Source organism: Phoenix dactylifera, chromosome 8 (assembly GCF_051530095.1).
Source record: "Phoenix dactylifera cultivar Ajwa chromosome 8, Ajwa_hap1_PhDact_Kaust_v1.1, whole genome shotgun sequence".
Taxonomy (NCBI): domain Eukaryota; kingdom Viridiplantae; phylum Streptophyta; class Magnoliopsida; order Arecales; family Arecaceae; genus Phoenix; species Phoenix dactylifera.
In genome coordinates this window covers 29,380,830-29,398,561 of record NC_143197.1, presented here as the reverse complement: position 1 = coordinate 29,398,561, position 17,732 = coordinate 29,380,830, and the positions used below count along the sequence as shown (strand labels likewise).

The 17,732-nt window shown below is 38.5% G+C and overlaps 2 protein-coding genes across 5 annotated transcripts; one reads left to right on the top strand and one right to left on the bottom strand.

Moving 5' to 3' along the window:
* Positions 1-8,272: 8,272 nt before the first annotated feature.
* LOC103714382 (Heavy metal transport/detoxification superfamily protein) lies at positions 8,273-10,481 on the bottom strand. Of its 2 annotated transcripts, none has more exons than XM_088703439.2 (3): positions 10,326-10,481; positions 9,923-9,998; positions 8,273-9,692 (listed from the first exon to the last, which is right to left on the bottom strand). In XM_088703439.2, the coding sequence occupies exons 1-3, from the start codon at positions 10,329-10,331 to the stop codon at positions 9,565-9,567; spliced, it is 210 nt and encodes a 69-aa protein (XP_088559565.2). In that variant the 5' UTR covers positions 10,332-10,481; the 3' UTR covers positions 8,273-9,564. The 2 variants fall into 2 exon arrangements, with proteins under 2 accessions (XP_088559565.2, XP_088559566.2); XM_088703440.2 differs by lacking the exon at positions 10,326-10,481 and adding an exon at positions 10,269-10,312.
* Positions 10,482-15,058: 4,577 nt separating this feature from the next.
* LOC103714384 (putative staphylococcal-like nuclease CAN1) lies at positions 15,059-17,704 on the top strand. Of its 3 annotated transcripts, XM_088703435.2 has the most exons (9): positions 15,059-15,454; positions 15,658-15,713; positions 16,002-16,116; positions 16,268-16,375; positions 16,460-16,647; positions 16,718-16,777; positions 16,866-17,025; positions 17,095-17,163; positions 17,251-17,704. In XM_088703435.2, the coding sequence occupies exons 1-9, from the start codon at positions 15,299-15,301 to the stop codon at positions 17,380-17,382; spliced, it is 1,044 nt and encodes a 347-aa protein (XP_088559561.2). In that variant the 5' UTR covers positions 15,059-15,298; the 3' UTR covers positions 17,383-17,704. The 3 variants fall into 3 exon arrangements, with proteins under 3 accessions (XP_088559561.2, XP_088559564.2, XP_088559563.2); XM_088703437.2 differs by lacking the exon at positions 15,658-15,713 and having other exon boundaries at positions 15,192-15,454; XM_088703438.2 differs by lacking the exons at positions 16,866-17,025; positions 17,095-17,163; positions 17,251-17,704 and having other exon boundaries at positions 15,159-15,454; positions 16,718-16,781.
* Positions 17,705-17,732: the final 28 nt, after the last annotated feature.

Below are 17,732 nucleotides of genomic sequence, written 5' to 3'. Positions count from 1 at the left end.
CCCTTACTATGTTTACTTCCAAGAACGAGGGAGCGAGTGACTTTTCACTTATATGACGTAAATACCCCTAGTGTGGTAGCTGTGGCAGGCCTGGGTTTGAGGGGGTTTTCTCTCCTCCAATCCGTTACGACGTTTGAATAACCTAAACTGCACCTGTCATGAAAACCCATAATTGAGTGAAACTATTCTCCAAATCTCATTTAATTGAGATTTGTGCACCCTGTTTCGCATTTTATGGTACCGGTATTTAACCGATGTGATACATTTGTGCAGTTGGAGTAGAAAAGAAAAAAAAATATTATAAAATATTTGAAAAAAATCAAAGAGAAAAATAAATAAATAAAACAACAAGGAGAGTCTGGATTCCAAAAAAATATTTTTGGCCTTTCCAAAAAGTCCTGCCTCGCATTTTATGTTACTAATATTTAACACATGTGATATATTTGTGCAGGTGGAGTAGAAAAGAAAAGAAAAAAAAAATATTAGAGAATTTTTTAAAAAAATCAAAGAAAAAAAAGAATAATATAACGGGGAGAGTTTGGACTCCAAAAAAATATTTTTAGCCTCTCCAAAAGCAAAACCTATAAGGGTCTAAAGTGGGTGGAGTGAACAAGAAGAAAAAAAAAAGTTAAATGTAGCAAAAATTTAAAAAGAGAGGGAGAGAGAAAATAAGAACAAAGCAGTTTTTTTTTTAAAAATAGATGAATTTATTTCCAAAAGAAAATAGAGGAGAGTTGATAATGGCTCAAGTCTATCCTATAAGGAATATTTTATTAACTACATTAGAAGTGAAGATAAATAAAATAATAATTAAGGTGGTGGAGATTGAGTTAGCAAGAAAGGCAAGAGCCTATGTTAGTGTTCCAACATAGTGGTCAAAACAAACATATAGAAGTTGAGAAGTGTGAGACTAGACTAGAACAAAATTACATGACTCAAAAGTAGAAGGATAGGATAAAAGTCAAGTGACAAGTTTGAGAGATTGTGATGATAGGGTGATAGTCTCAGTGCAGTGGTTGTCGTGAGAGGTCTACGGGTGACATATAGACAGACAACAATGGTAGGGATAAGAAGTCGGTAAGGGTGAGAATACAGAGAATGAGAAGAGATTGACTCGATTATGGAGAAAGGGTGAGAGAGGGCGACGGAGGATTAAAGGATAAGCTTATAGGGAGAAAATATACATGTTCATTCTCAATGGTATTCGCTTGTTTATGGACCCTATGAATCAATCCATCATAAGAAATAAGGAGAATTGAAGCTTCTAATCAATAGAGGAGAAAAGAATAGGGATTGATCTAGGAGAGAAGAGAAGAATTGTTCGGTAATTTATAAATGCAATTTCTCTAGGAAAATAATAATGCATTTATTAGAACATGGTTTAGCCCATAGTAACATGCTAATTAGATCTCGCTATTGAATAAGACCATGGAGAAAATATGATGGTTTCCATATATCATATCTCAATATTTCATGATTCATGTCTATCCATCGAGACGAACATGGTTTTGCCAAACCCACCGGATGCCTCATCCAATGGTCGATTTTAGCTCGTAGTTTTATAAGAACCTGTGAGCTAAATAATCTCTCACTTATTAACCATGCCAGCTAGAGAATCTGAGAACAATCTAATAGCTGGATAGAAAACCACTTTTCTCTTTTATTTTTTCAGCAATCCGGTGTACTGCACCTTGTTCCACTACTAAGATTTGAATCTTAGACCCCCTATAAGGGCAAGCCCATAGAATAGGGATACCAACTAATTAAACTAACAATTTTTAGTATTTAGCCCCTTATTACTTCAATCATTTTTAAAAAGTATATCATTTATGAAATACACTCGTTTAAGATGTTTGGAAAAATGATGCCACATATATTGATGGTTGAGATCTACTTGGAAAGATGTATGTAAAGTATTGATGTATATCTTTATTCACATGTGAAGTAAGTAAACTAAGGGTTGGAGACATGGCGATTTTTTACCTAATCACACAAACCATATTTATCGAGGTATACATATATATAGTCATTTTTAAAAATATATTTAGTTAATAGATAAGTGTTAAAGTATATATTAAATATATTTTTTATAAAAAATATATTTTAGCAAATAATATAATATTTTTCAATTAAGTTAATATACTTACTAAAATGTCTATAAATATCAGTACTTTATGATCAAACCACATAAAAGTCTACATGTTCCTTATCCTTCAATTTCCATATATACATTCATATTTACCATATATGCTATTTAAAATATATTCTTGATTGACAATTTATACAGCTTCAACTTACCTCCAAATTTAAATGAATGTAGTTCTTGATAAGTCATTTCATGGTTATTCGTGGTCAAATCAGGCATACAATTTTTTTTCTAAAAGCAGCTAAAGATGATAGGAAGACATGCAGTCATTAACTACCTATGTATTCGATTTATTTCAACACTAGATAGGTAAATTTTGAAATACTTAATAAAATTAAAACTTTTAATATCCACGACACAATATAATTTAAATGATTGTAATAAATTAAAATAGTTCAAACCGAGCTTGACTCAATTACCCGACCATGTTATATTCAAATAGTCTAGTGGTGTATTGGACATTATTAGAATCACCAGTTCACCACATTCTTGATCCCTTGATTTGGAGGTTCTGAGTCAGGGTGTACATTCCAAAATTCATGAAATTGATAATTTATACTGAATGGATCTCCCTCACTCGAAAGAATAAAAGAGAAGAATTTTCGAGTCAGGAATTCAAGTTCTAAGTTCTAACCCAAGCAAATTGTCAGGCCCCCTAGGGTTTGGCGAAGGGCAGGGACGTAAGTTTAGGAGGACGGCGTTGCCGTATGGAAGGACCGGGAGGAGGGGTAGAATGGTAAAGTTGGGGAGATAAGTTTATGTGGTGCAGGGAGATATGGGGAAGGACAGGCCGCGGGTGCGGACAGGTACGATCGCTAGGTTGCTCCTGGACGGCCGAGCATAAAGTCGTAGCCTTCTTTAGACCCGTCCGTGAAAATTATTGATATTGTAGCCACGAATCCAGATCACGTCACCCTGAGGTGAACTTACCTCAACATTCTCCTATCAGCCCGCTAACGGAAGGTGCCATGATTAACTTGCATTTGAATATAATAACATGATCCAATTAAGAATAAATTTTTAAATGAAATAATACTATAAATCAGTGAGGGTAATAAATGAGAGTATCCAATGACCAATGTAATGTAAATACAATACCAAATTATAATATTTCTTTAACCCATTTCATCATGTAATTATAGAAATTGAGAATTAGGGTAACTAGAATTACATATTATTATTATTATTATTATTATTATTTCGATAGCCAGATCAAGATGTTGAAATATATATTCTCAAACATTAATGTCAGAAATTTTATGTATATCAATTATCTCAGATTATATATATTTTAAATAATATTATGATAATTTGAATACTTAGATGTTAAATTTTTTTTAAAAGTTACCGATGCTTCTTCAAGCTATTTCTGACATATATCAATAAAATTAGTTAAAATAAATGATAGTGTGAACCTAAAACTCATCTCTATTTCTAAATCCAAAATCTAAGATATCTGATTTGGATCATTCTACATAATTTGGGATATGTACATATATGCTAATATTTTTCTATTAAGTTTTGTTTCTTTTTATTTAGGTTTATGATATATATATATATATATTTTGGGTGTGATTTGGGACAGACGGCTCGTGGATGGGAAAGAGGCAGCTGCTTTGCGAGCGTCACAAGGGGAGAATATCTTCGCTTAGGGGAGGTGAGCATATGCAGGCAAGTAGGGTGGAGAAAAGACTGGAAGAGGGAATAGAATAATAAGGGAAATAAGCTATGCCGTACTTAAAAGGACCTTCTCCGGAGTACTCACCTGACCCCGATAATTGCGCAAGCGTCAAACTCTGTAGGCTTCGGGTTGTATCTTTCACGCGAAAGAATGATTGTTTTTTTTTCTCGCGACATCAACCGTTGGATCACGTACTGCACATCTCTCAAAGCAATCCAATCTCTGTCTTCCATCTGACTGCACAGATCTTGAAGTAATATTGCACAATCCAACGGTTGAAGTCCCGAAAGAAGGAGAATCATTCTTTTACGCGAAAGATACAACCCGAACCTAAGTCTGTGTGCCTCCTCATCATCTTTCTTTCCAATTCCACCAAGCCAGGTCACATCTCGGGAAGGCCGGCTCTCTCTCTCCGCTCTTTTTTTGCCTTTGTCCTTTGTACCTTCCTATCCCACTACCTTTTAGCATTCCACCCATTCGTACACCCACAGGGAAAGGCACCTAGTTCTACAAGCCCAACTATCTTGTGGGTCCCTCTTGTTAGACTTGCATTTGCTGTGCGAGTTCATCCCGGTGGTTCATTTGTTTGGTACTTTTATTGTAGACGAAGGGTTCACGAGTTCACTATGAAATGGGGGAGGTTCCACCTGGGACGTTGAGATCCCACCTCCCGTACGTACCGTGTAAGTAGTGAAATGTTGCAAGCTGTACCAATGGCAACAGCAGACAGCATTTCAGGCAAATCAGCATCTGCCATGTTCCAAAGAATCGTCCAAATAGGCATCATCATCAAGGTTTGAGCTGGACCTCTCCTTAGCAATGTCACAATAAACAACCAAGCTAAATAACATAAATTAATTATGGAACTATGGAGCAATAGAACCAAACATTTTGTTTGACAAGAGGGGATTTTTCATTACTCACTTGTGTGGGATGCTTCGCAAAATGCATGGCAGGTAGCTTATCCTTTTTTCATGGAGTGGATGGTGGGTCAGGGACTTGCGTAACTTTGAGTTATGGAATGCTTTTTGATTTAGCTTTTTATAGTACTATACTTTGGAAAATTTGGAAGAAAGGATATGGTATAATGTCTAGAGGTAATATGTCTATAACACTGGTAATTATTGCATCAATAATTCATCAATATTTAATGAAAGATGTGAAATGAAAAACTATTAAGTCCACAATTTACAAAGAAAAGTGTGATTCACAAGAGGATTGGTGTGACTTATAAGGATTGACATGATTCACAAGGAACTTAGCCACCCATAATGTGCTCGATCCATTAGTACTGCACTAGCACAACATCAGAAGCAAATAAGGAAGCAGCACTTAGGAGAATTTTTTCTTGTATGGGCTATGATTCTACCGACAAAACTTGTGGAATTTCTTAGTAAAGCATCACCATCTATATGGAATTTCTTATTCCCTTGTGCATGCAATTTGTACTTTATAGGTACCTTTCTTTCTTGGAAGCAATGTTGGCTATGTTAAATCTTGAAATTAAAAAAATCATCGACATGTAGGATAACCATATTAGAATAATTGATGGCTCTTAAGGACACCCCACCCTCTCCCTGGAAGAGGGGATTAAAAAAAAAGGATAACCATCATCCTTGCCCATGCCTTTCCGATCGACCATGCAGCCTATGTTTACAACTTAGAACTCAATATAAGGATTAAGCGAATCCCCAAGTATCTATCTAGTGTCAATTAATTACAACAATTTCAAGATTTTTCACCTAGAACCCTCCACCTCTGACCTTCCTCAAGATCAATTTCGACGAGTCGGTGCTGTATGGAGGTACGCGGGGGCGGTGCGGGCTTTGTTATACGGAGCCCACACTTCAGAATGGTGGCTGCCAGTTGTTTGACACGTTAGTTTTGAAGGCAGAGTTGCGAGCTGCCTGAGCTGGTCTTCGACATGTGCGGCTGGTGCTGCAGGCAAATTCGATCATTCTGGAGAACGATTCGGCCATGTTTATCAGGTGGATTCGGAGGGGGCGAGGGGTGAGAGTACGGACCACCTTTCGATTCGGGACATAGGGATGATGATGAGGAATGGGGTGGCCTTCCAAGCCAAGCATGTATTCAGAGAAGTCAACGGGGCGGCCGATTGGGTGGCTGCCTACGCGGCCCACCACTCAGGGTACATCCTCTGGTCAGAGAAGAAGAGCTGCCATAGGTACTTCGTAACCTAGTGTTTTTTAATTTTATTGGGTGTATTTGTACATGCACTGTATGAAAAATTTGAAAAAAAAAAAAAAAAAAAAAAAAAAAAAAAAAAAGAAAGAAAGAAGAGAGAGAAGAAAAAAAAAAAGGGATTTGGAGTTTCAAAAAGCCCCTAATATTTTGCTTTTCTGATTGCCATGGCTCTTCGATATTGACTTCATCAGAGTTTTGCTCGGTTAAAATATAAAAATATTGGCTTCATCATTACCAGACAACCACACAACCGGTTCAAGATTAACCACCATTGTAGAGGACTTGGATGTGACATTCTTAATGTTTGTGGTGGTCCAAATCAAGAAAAAGTTTACAGGTGTTCGGATGAAAGGTCGAGCACTATCAAAGGCATATAAGAAAAGATATATTCTCCAGAATTATATATATTTTCCTCCAATGAATTCATCAATCAATATTTATTATATTGCCCACCTGTTTTCAATAGATAAGCCTAACATAATTGGTATCCATTCTATGACTTGTTTAATCCCAAAATATGAGCATAGCATAATCACATATCCCATGAAATAGGAGAAGTTTAGCCCCTCTAATGACAATTCGACCTCCGTTTGCACTTTAAACATATTGAGCGTAATTTTGCTCTTGTAATAAAATTCAAATCCTTTTGAGAACTAATGTGATCCCTCATTCTCTCCATGTATCCTTCCAACCAAATTCCAAAAAGGAGCTTATCCCACTTGCAACCCTGTATATAGAAACCAAGTGTGAGACAATATATGTTCCTAGGGGAAGGAAACCTTCAATGCCTTTGGGCTCCATGATCTAGGCCTTGTCTCAAAGTGTTGGCAATCTATGTTGAACAAATCTTGCACCAGTAGTTGTGGTTATGAAGCAAAAAAGATTGGCACCTAAAAAAACGTTAACAGAAAGAATCTTTTTTTTTTTTTTTTTGTTGAAAAACGGCATTTATAAAGATCTAATGTGAGTACAGCCTGCCAGATCAACAGAAAGTAAATAGTACAAGGGATAGGGAATATCGCCTATGGAAGTCCAGAGGACCTCCCCAAAATGTTGGACGACGAAGAAAGCAACCCAGTCTGCTGCACGATTCGCCTCTCGAAAAATATGTGCTACCTAGAGATCACCCATCTCCCGAACCAATCTGCGAGACGCTCTGATGAGAGGGTGACCATCTCCATACCTATCCAAACAACGTATCCAGTCAATCACCATAGAAGAGTCCTCCTCGAGGAGCACCCGCTCGGCACCGAGAATCCTCCTCGTATAAGACAGCCCCTCCCATGCTGCCCGAAGCTCTGCTCCGACAACAGTGAGACCAGGCACCCGCCGACCTCCTGCAGCTCCCAACCTGCCAAGAGAGTCTCTAATCACAAAACCCACACCCTCATATACACCATCCAACGACATGCTGGCATCAAAGTTCACTTTGAGATGACCAAGAGGCAGGGGCATCCAAGAAACATAGGCAAATCTGAGCGCTGAAATAGAAAGAATCATTAAAGATGATTGATTCCTACATCCTGCCTGCCGGCCATTCCATGATATTAATTACCACTGGCTACATGATAGAAACTTCTATAACGGAAGTTCAACTTGTCAAGAAAGAAATCTACCAAACATCATTTCTTCGGGTAGATATCATGTAGTATTTGATCAATTTGCTAAAAAACAATTCAAATGACGTGTATGAAATGATTTAAATATCAAGGTTTAGGCTATAATAATTTTTCTTAAATATTGATGTCTAAAATATGGTTTGCAGTTTCTATCTGACCTAGCATGCATGCAAAAGATTAGACATTTATTTTATTTTTTAAAAGTCTTCCGTACATGAAGTGCAATCTAATAATTTACTAATTTCCATTAGTAAGCTTGCAAAGGCACAGGTCAAAACAAAACATATAAAATGAGCTGTGGCTCATTCGCAAGAGGAATTCCCTTAGAGACAGGTCTCAGGTCTCAAGTATCCTAGGAATTTGAAAGTTCAAGGTCTTTTCTTATAACCAGCAACATTTGATACCTGGCAGGTCAGGCGTTACAGATTGATCTCTCCTTCCAACATTTATAGTCCTGTTTAATTTTTTTTAAATTTTTTTCGGGGTAAACAGAAATTAATGCCCACAAATGGCTGAGGTTTTCTGTCATTATTTTGCACATCAGAGTCAAACACGCAAGCATGCATGCATGCACACACAAATAAATCAGTGGCAAATAATCTCGCCTTGCACTCTTTATACAAATAAATAATGAACCACCTCGCATTTCATTAATACATGTAGTGAAACAAGAGTAACATATTAGAAGAGAAGAAAAAATAGAAGAAAGGGGAAAAAAAATCAAAAAAAGAGAAGAAAGGCCCATCTGCAATTGCAGCAATTCCTAGCACCTTTTGGAGTCTGTGCCCCCCAAAATAAAATGCTTTATGTGGCAGTGTTGGAAGAACAAGCTGAATGCTAAAGATGTAATTGGTTGGAAACTTCAGAAAAACTTAGGAGGCTGTATTTTTTACAAGCATGCAACTGAAACTTTCGATCATTTTTTTGCCGATTGCCTGTTTTCCGGTACTATTTGGAAATCGTTGTGCTTACTTATGGGAGTTTTGCCATCTTTCAAAGCCTTCGAAGAACTATGCTTTGGCTGGACCAGAGGAACTTTCCAAAAACTACTCATTGTGTAATGCTAATGCTTGTAGCTACCAGAGAGAGAGGAATTCAAAACTTTTTCTGAACAAGTAGAAATCCATGACTATAATAGCCTCAGAGTGTCTCAGTTTGTTTAATAACTGGTCGATGCTTTGTAGTAACAAACAACTGATTGAATATGGCGTAGTGTGGCACAAAATCAAAAGATTGGCTACTGCACTTTCTAATGTTTGAAATTCAGAAGACTAGAGTTAAATTCAACTGAAGATCATCTTTCGGAATGCCGAATTTGAAAGATTCTGTTTTTGATACAAGTTTTCTTCTCCGTGGTTCTCTACCTTCTTCAGCCAGGTTGCAGCTGTTTGTTTAAATGACTTTCACCTATCCTACTGCTTTCATTTTTTGTGAGTCATTATTGCAGTCTTATTTTAACTCCTACTATCTTGTTGTGGGTAAACTTCATCTTCCCCTGTAATCAAAAGCTCTTTTCAGCTGCCATTGTAGTCACGTCCTATATCTGTAAAGCTCTTTTCGATCTGCAATAAAGGCCGAATGGTATTCTTACATCCCTACTACTCAAAAAAAAATAATAATAATAAAAAAAAATCGCAGCAATACTGAACAGGCCCTTGACAAATAATCTATCAATGCCAATAATCTTTATGATCAGCTTGGACAAACAACTTAGCCCACGAGCATGGCTTCCACATAATAATGAAGTACATAATACTGAAATCACCAAGAGACTTCAAGGTTAAAATTACTCATGTTATTACAGGAAATGGTGCTTTCAATCATCTTACAACGTAGAAACGCCTCCACCACATAATAATTGTGAGGTTGTGAAGAAAGTATCATCCAAAGGTGTGGGTTTTATCCGTTAGTTCTTAGTCTTCACTCCAGGAAGTGGCATTTTTTCCAATTTTGTGCAGTACTCTGACTACTTCTTCAGTTGTAACGTTGCCTGTCACAGTGATCTTGTTGAGGTCTGTGTCAAGCCTGTAAGTCTCAATATCTGCGCATCTCAGCATAAATGGAACAACTTTTAATTTTAGGAACACAATGCAAACTGCAAATTGATATATTATTAGATAAAAAAATGGAAGAACTAAATTTATTTTATGACTAAATCAATGAACTGTTATACGGTCTATTTGTGGTACAAAGTTATACAGAGGATGAGAAAACATGAGAGGAAGGGGATTATGATATTAGAAAATACATATGCCAAACTAAGAACATTACCCTCAATTTTTTTGATGGCCTTCTTGATTGCTTTGATGCACTTCTCACAGTGCATTCCTACCTTCAACTCCACCAACTGTTGATGAAGAAGGGGAAAAGAGAACAGAAAAGTTAGCAAAAAAAAGGAAAAAGAAATCCATCAAGTGTTGACATGCAGGAGTATTGATTGCTCCGCGATCATACGCAAGTAAGAGAAATGAAGTTGCAGAGGAATAAAAGAACTTCATTCTTGGACATCATATTAATGTTCTGGGGAAAGGAATAAAAGAGACAGATCTGTTGTCTTTTGACCACCATGATCATAGTCTAAAATTTGCTGCACGCTAGATTACCCACCAAAACATACCATTTTCCTCCAGTTAGGTACAGAAGTTGTGATTTAAGGCGAAGAAGGGATACTTACAGCCATTGTACTTCAGTGTAGTTCGGTCTTTAGACTGGAAGAGTGTGGAGATGGTGTCTTGAGTCTCGAAATTTATTAAGCTGGTAGATTCCTTTCTTTGGTGCAGGGCAGTACTACTTTCCCTAAAGCAGCAAGTGCACCCACTGACTCTTCTCCTTGAAACGAAGTCAGATATTTCACACACTTCAAAAAGCTACTTCCAGAGTAAGCAACTGGAGGAATCTCTTTTTAGCTAGGTTACAACCATTGCTTCCACAGAGCCTCCACATTCGCCTTAACAATCAGAACTTGCTATTTAATTTGACATTCAAGAATAAATCCCCTAATCATATGAAGTGGGGGTAAAATGTAACAAAAAAATCAAAACTACCCCAATATTTACCTATCAATGATTGTTAAGGGTGGGACTTTGTTTTGCAGTGCATCATTAGTCTGTTGTTGATACAAGGATAAGCCCATGCCTGATCTGCACCATAAAAGATGGGTCATAAACTTATTTTTATGGTTGGAAAGAAACCTTGCTGAGCTAAGCAATGAAGCAAAGATTAGGTGTTTGAATTGAGATGCATGCCTTTATCATAAAAAATGTCTCCTTTTATGCCAAACTTTTCTATAATCTGCTTTAATACCATGCCAATTCTCTCTGAGAAATGCATGGCCTATAATCTCATTATCGTCGCAACCCAGAACCTCACTAAAAAGACTCGCTGAAAGATACTATTTGAGTTATTTAGTACTATATAAATACCCAAAATCTATATAGTGAATAACCGATGTGGGACTATACAAGCATACATCTGTACGGATCCTCAAAATTGTTTCGAAGGCGTTTCTTTCACCATGTCTTTTTAACTTTATAACTCTTCCATAGAAGTTTAATGCATCTTTGTTTCGAAGCCACTATTTTTGACGAGGGATGAGAGAGCGATTATGGGATGAGAAGGCTAACAAAACTTCGTCATGCAGCCACCCTCTAAAACAAACGATCTTTTAAGGTTATAGATTCCTCAACAGAGTATACTTCATATGCATGAGGTTAATAAAAATAATATGAGAACGAAATGTGTGCGCAGTTCAAACTTACTAAATGCTACCTGAGGTTAATCATATCTTCTGCACATTAGTAGACCCACACACTTGCCCAGATCTTGAGAACCTTCTTCTACACTACTGAAGTGATGCAACATGGCTTGGATCACTCACACAAAAAAAAGTTCTTTGAGCCGAACTGCACAAAAAGGTTGGTGCAACTCGGGGGGTTGGTGTGATTCATGGAGGCATGATCAAATTATAAAGTGCGAGCCATGCTACTGCAGCAATGGCATAAGGAGCTTTTTATCTGATTGATCAACACCACAAAGCATTTTTTGTACCGCTCCACCAAAATGAGAGACAAAAAGCATCTCTCTTTCAAAAATTAAAGAAAATATAAGTAATCAGGACTTAAGGAGTTCTCAAACAGAAGAACTTCTCCACTTCAAAATCCTTATTCTTTGCATTCTAACATGATTATTCTTGTGGTTGCTAGATAGAGACTATGTTCAGTGCATCAATGTGAGACCCAGTGCCCGGTCCACTTGACTGGCCCAGTCTTTTGGCCCAAACAAAATGAAAAAAACTTATCCCTTCAATAATAGAGGGACAACCTTCCAAAAGTTATCCCTTCTACCAAATGCAGCCTTAAGACAATCTAAATTTCCGAAATTACTTTTTAAGTTAGTAAAAACTATGTGGTATTACATAGGGGTGCAACTTAATTATCCTACACTTTTTCTTTTTTACAGTTCGCCTGCATCACACATGCCAGATATTGTGTATATAATGCTCAAATCTTGAATGATTAGGTAATACTCTGCAATTAGAGGTCCATGAATCAAACATCCAAGAGAGCCATTTATTTTGTAATACCATCAGAAAACCACATTATTTTAAGACAAAAAAGTATTTATCAATTTGTCTGGATGCTATGTTGATCATGGGCCTCGTGACCGGATCCAAGAAAACTGAGCTGGGGTTTACAGATACAGCCCAAGGGCTTGATTCTGCCCAACCTCGAGGCTTGGTTGGATCAAGTCGGGCTTTGTCCCGGACTCAATTCAGCCTTTTCCCCAGGCTTGAGAGCAACCGTTCTCATTAACAATCTTCTAATGATGGGTCATGATCTTTTTTGACAAACTTATAATGATGGGTCACAATCCTCCATCAAATTTTCCCATTCCGGAGATATCACATGATGATCTAACTTTTTATATTCTCCTTTTCACTTTTTCTCAGAATAAAGGTGTTTTTGATGTAAGGTTACTGCTCACATACAGGGATGGTAGCCAAATGGATTTTTTCGGGTATCCAACCAATCCCGAATCCTAATAGGATATGTTTAGCAAACTCTATAAGATTTGAAAAGGATTTGGGAATTATAATTAAACTTTATTAGGATCTAGGATGGCTTTAGGATTTGACCCTCAGATATGCGCTATTCAAATCCGATCATGCATATAATAATCTTGCTGTATTTTTTCTTTTTGTAGTTCACCGGCGTAACACATGCCGGATATGGTGTACATATAATGCTCAAACCTTGGATGCTTTGGTAATACTCTGCAATTAGAGGTCCATGAGTCAAACATTCAAGGGAGCCATTTATTTTGTAATACCATCGGAAAAAAACGTTATGTTAAAATAAAATATTTATCAATTTTTCTTGATGCTATTTTGATTATGGGGTAGGGCTGTTAGTGGGCCGGTTAGTTAGTCCTCATTGGCCCAGTGACCGGATTCAAGGGAAACTGAGCGCCCTTCAGAGATATAGCCCAAGGGCTTGATTCTGCCAGCAACTACAGGGGCCTGAGATCCACGAAGCTTGGTTGGACCAAGTCGGGCTCGGGCTTTTTTCCCGGCTTGGGAAGGACCTGTCTCGTTAACAGCCTTATAGTGGGGTCATACAATTTTTTGACAAGGTCATAATCCTCCAAATTTTCTCATTCCGGATAAATCACATGATGATCTAACTTTTTATATTCTCCCTTTCACTTTTTTTCGGAATAAAGGTGTTTTTGACGTAGGACTATGATCACATAACTGCAATATTCTCCCCAAAAGCTAAGGTCAATTCAGAAAAGTCTCCATCCTCTAGAGATGGCAATGAATTAGGTATAGGTCAGATCGGCCAATATTTGTACCTGCTCCGCAAAAGCTCCACAACCATGCCCGGTCCATACCCACTTCGGGTCGGATCGGAAAGGGGATTTAGATTAAGGGATATCGGATCGGATTCGGAGTGGGATGTACCATTACCCGCATCCGACCGAACTTTATTTGACTATTTTATCTGGAACCTATCTACGTCCTAGGGTTTAAATAGGTCGGATAAAATCCAGCTCATTTGGATCAGAATAGACCCACGCACGATCTACTAAAAGGAAAATAGCTTTATTGCTTCGAACCCAATTCGTGAGATGGCAGTGATCTTTAACTGGTTATGGCCATAATGTGCTATTTTCCTCGGATTCATTGGAACCTTCTTTTTCAGAACGAGACTCCCCAGGAAAGGTCATGTTTAATTAGTTCGAATCGATCCTCAAACAAAGGGTTTTATCAATGGCAATGGGAATTTTGTCCTCACACGGATCATGGGAACCAAAAAGAAGACGAACCTCAATGGAAGCTGATCTTTCCACTGAACTTCCTCTTTGTCTATAGTCTTCAATTGTGAATCCGAAAAAGTTCCTAATAAAGGACCATAGGACAATGAATTAGCTAACCCAAATGATGGGTTAGAGCCCCTTGGCCCACTGAGAAGATCTGAAGAGTTAGCGTATATTGTCTAAGATCCGGATCACAATAGCCTCTTTCGAGTTCCCCATGCTACGGCTGCTGCTACAGCATCATATTTCACAATCATATTCTCTGAGCCGCGCATCTCAATTGTTATTGTTATCAACCGTGGTAAATCATTGAATACATTAACAACCATTAGTGAATTCCTAAAGCAATTCTAATCCCTTGCTGATGTTATGTGTTTTACATCGCACCGATGCCATTGTGTTTGTGTGAAGCTCAAGACTCAACAAATGCAGGAATAACTCCTCTGATGACTCAAGCAGAGTTGCCTCGGATATCTAGATTAGCTCCAATTGCCGTCCCTCATCCTCTAGATCAATGGCGGCTGCTTTTGGGAGGACTGAAGGCCCCACAGAAAGCCACTTTTGGCCTGCCGACGCTTCATCCTGGCCTCCTACTGCCCCATAATTCAAGGCAAGAAATAAATAACAACCATTGAGGCCCAACCGAGTACCAAATGGATTTGCTTGCTACGCGTCTAAAATAATTTGCGATTGCTACAAGCACACCGCTCATGGAACCAAATACCCAATCCGGTGAATCAGATCAGGCATCTCCAATACAGATGGTAAGAAGGTTAGCTCCAGTGGAGGTTTAAACTAATGACCAATGACAACACTTATAACAGCTATTGCAGTAGTTTTGGCTCCTTCACCATGCCATATATAATATTTTTAATAAAACATTTATTTTTTTTTTGAAATTCACACTTTCCTTTGGAAGCATGGTTCTCGCTGACGGTCAAGACCCCACGGGATTCGAATCGATTACTCAACGGATTCATTTTTTTATTTTAAAGAAGGCAATTATTTTTTTATTTTTTATTTTTTTGCTCGGGCAAAGAAGGCAATTATTCAATTTGACAAAACATACTCATCTCACCGAACCACAGCAATTCTTTTTTTTTTTTAATACTAACTTGAAGCAATAGGCAATGAAACTCCGCCGCGTGTCACATCATCCACTGTGTCCTAGTCACCTCACTTTAAGCTCTCAATTCTCCGGTCTTCCCTAACAAGCTTCCAAGCTCTTTCCCATTTACCACAAACAAAAGCTCTTTCCCATTTCTTCTTCCTCTCTTCCTATCGCTCCTCCGAGCAACCCAGTGTGTGAGAGATAGCAAGGAGAAAGAGATGGGAAACGCCATTCTCAAATTTGTGAGGGGAGACTGCAACCTGTCCATACCTCCCGAAGAGCCCCAATCCTTAGGTCCCCATGGGGTGACAGCGGCCACCGTTGGCCTCTCTGCTCTAGCTCATGATCTCTTCAACTTTGACATCACCTCCAAGGTAACCATCATCACCTCATCTCCGCCATCTTTGTGAAGGCATCAATAGTAGTTTATCCATGTCTTTTTTTTTGTTTTGTTTGAGAGAGAGAGAGAAAGGGAGGCTAAGCCACCAAATTTTATTCAATATAAATATGTTTATCCATGTCTTCATTTCATTAAAGATTGACATTAGATCCTCTTCAATTTTCAATGTCAAAAAAGGTTCCGGAGGGACTGAGCCGCCATGTGGTCTCCTCCAAGAAAGCACAGGCTATTTGGTATAATACTCACTCTTAGCTTGTTACCCAGTGTTTAACACTTTGTTTAGTTGTGAAGTGGGAAAAGATGAGGAAGACAACACTCAGGGAATCGACTTTTGTGATTCATGACTCATGAGCTGCTTGAGTCCGTGGTATTAACAGGATGCTGTTCTCGGTTTTCCTGTGCTTTTATACCCACGAATTGAACTTTCCAAGTTTGTCAGTCTTAATTGAATACTACCTGTATTAGTTGTTCCCCTGACCTTGAGTAGATGAAGAGGTTGATTGCTTTCGAACTTAATGTAGGTACAAGAAACTATCAGAGGCATGGAAGGAAGCGAGACCACCGCCAAAGACACCAGAAGAAGCAGCCAGTCTTGTTATTCGGACTTTGAAGCGAATTCAGAATGCGGAAGTCGAGGTGAATTCTTAGACCCCCATGCAGGCTGTTTGCACCAGGACCTTTAGAATATGTGGTTCACTTTCCTCTTCATATAAGGATGAGGTTATTTGAGCATCTTTATCTCATAGGCCTTATATATAAAGAGTCTGACATCCTTGTTGTTGATCAGGGTATCTTGGCTTTCTATGGTCTTCCTTCTCCCCAAACTCCTGTAGAAATCTCCATTGCTTCATCATCATTGCCTGAGGGAGTGAAATTTAAGCTGCATACACTGCCTGTGAGATAGCATTAACCTTGTAGGACTTGACATCAAGTTGAAAACCCTGCAGCTTTATTTATCTCATATGATCTCTGGTATTAGGTTGATGCAAGAGCTGTTGTGGATGGAGACGGTTTAACTGTGTATGTGGACACAAAAGACCCAAGAGAGTCAGCCAGTGTGCCGCTAGAAATACATGAGGCAGCCATCGAGAGAAGCAGGGCTCGTGCTGAGAAAAGCTACTCAGAGGCAGATGCACTTCACAAGCGTATTATAGATGCAGGATATAGGTCATCCAACTAACTATCTATCATAGTATTGTTACTTACAATGACTGAAAAAAAAAAACTTCCATTACAGGGTTATTAAAGGTCGAAACAATGAGGAGATCCTAGCAAAGAAATATCGAATTAGGCTGAGGTAATGAGCAAAATTTAGATGTTCATGGACGGTAAGCTTGTGTCTGTATTGTTGTCAATGGTCTTGTCGTGACATGAAAAGCCAACAGGGGAATTGATGCACCAGAAGGCCCAATGCCTTATGGGAAGGAAGCTAAGGATGAACTGGTGAAGCTCATTCAGGGGAAGAGCTTAGAAATCCATGCATATGGCCCAGATAGATATGGTCGATGTGTTGGAGATGTTTATTGCGACGGTGTATTTGTGCAGGTGAGAGCAAGTTCTTACCTGTGTACTTGATGCTCTGCTGCTGATGTGCTTTCCAACCTTCTCCTGCAGGAGCAAATGCTGAAGAAAGGCTGTGCATGGCATTATGTAACCCATGAGCAACGCCCTGAATTCTCAAGAGTGAGTTCCAGTAGCATCGGCCTTCGTATTTTGTAATCCTTTATAAATTTTATGAGCTCAGATCTTTGCATAAATCAATAATCTCAGTGGGAAGGAGCTGCACGCAATGCACGGAGAGGTCTGTGGGCTTTACCGGACCCCGAGGAACCATGGAAATGGAGAAAAGATAGAGGCAATGGTGCATGGAGATCGGTGAATGTCCCATTGCAGGTTCATTGACTGATGGAAGGCCTGCTTCTGGGATGAAGTCTGCCTTAGGGAGCTCAAGATGTGCCTGTGTTCTTCGGTATTCTCACATGAAATTGAAGAATTTCTTTAACAAAGTGTGGGAATCAAGAAAGAGTGACATCTGGGAGAGCTTTACGGCAGGCGCAACACCAGGAAATGGGGATAAAAATATAATCAGCATCAATTGAGAGTCGTGTGACTAGTTCATGATCTTGTATGTTAGTAGTTAATGAGATGCTTGTGCAACTCATCTGTACATTAAATATGTAATAATGTCTCAATGATGTTTCACTGGTGTGTTATTTGTTGTACACTTTCTTCTGTTTTTGTGAGAAGTAAGT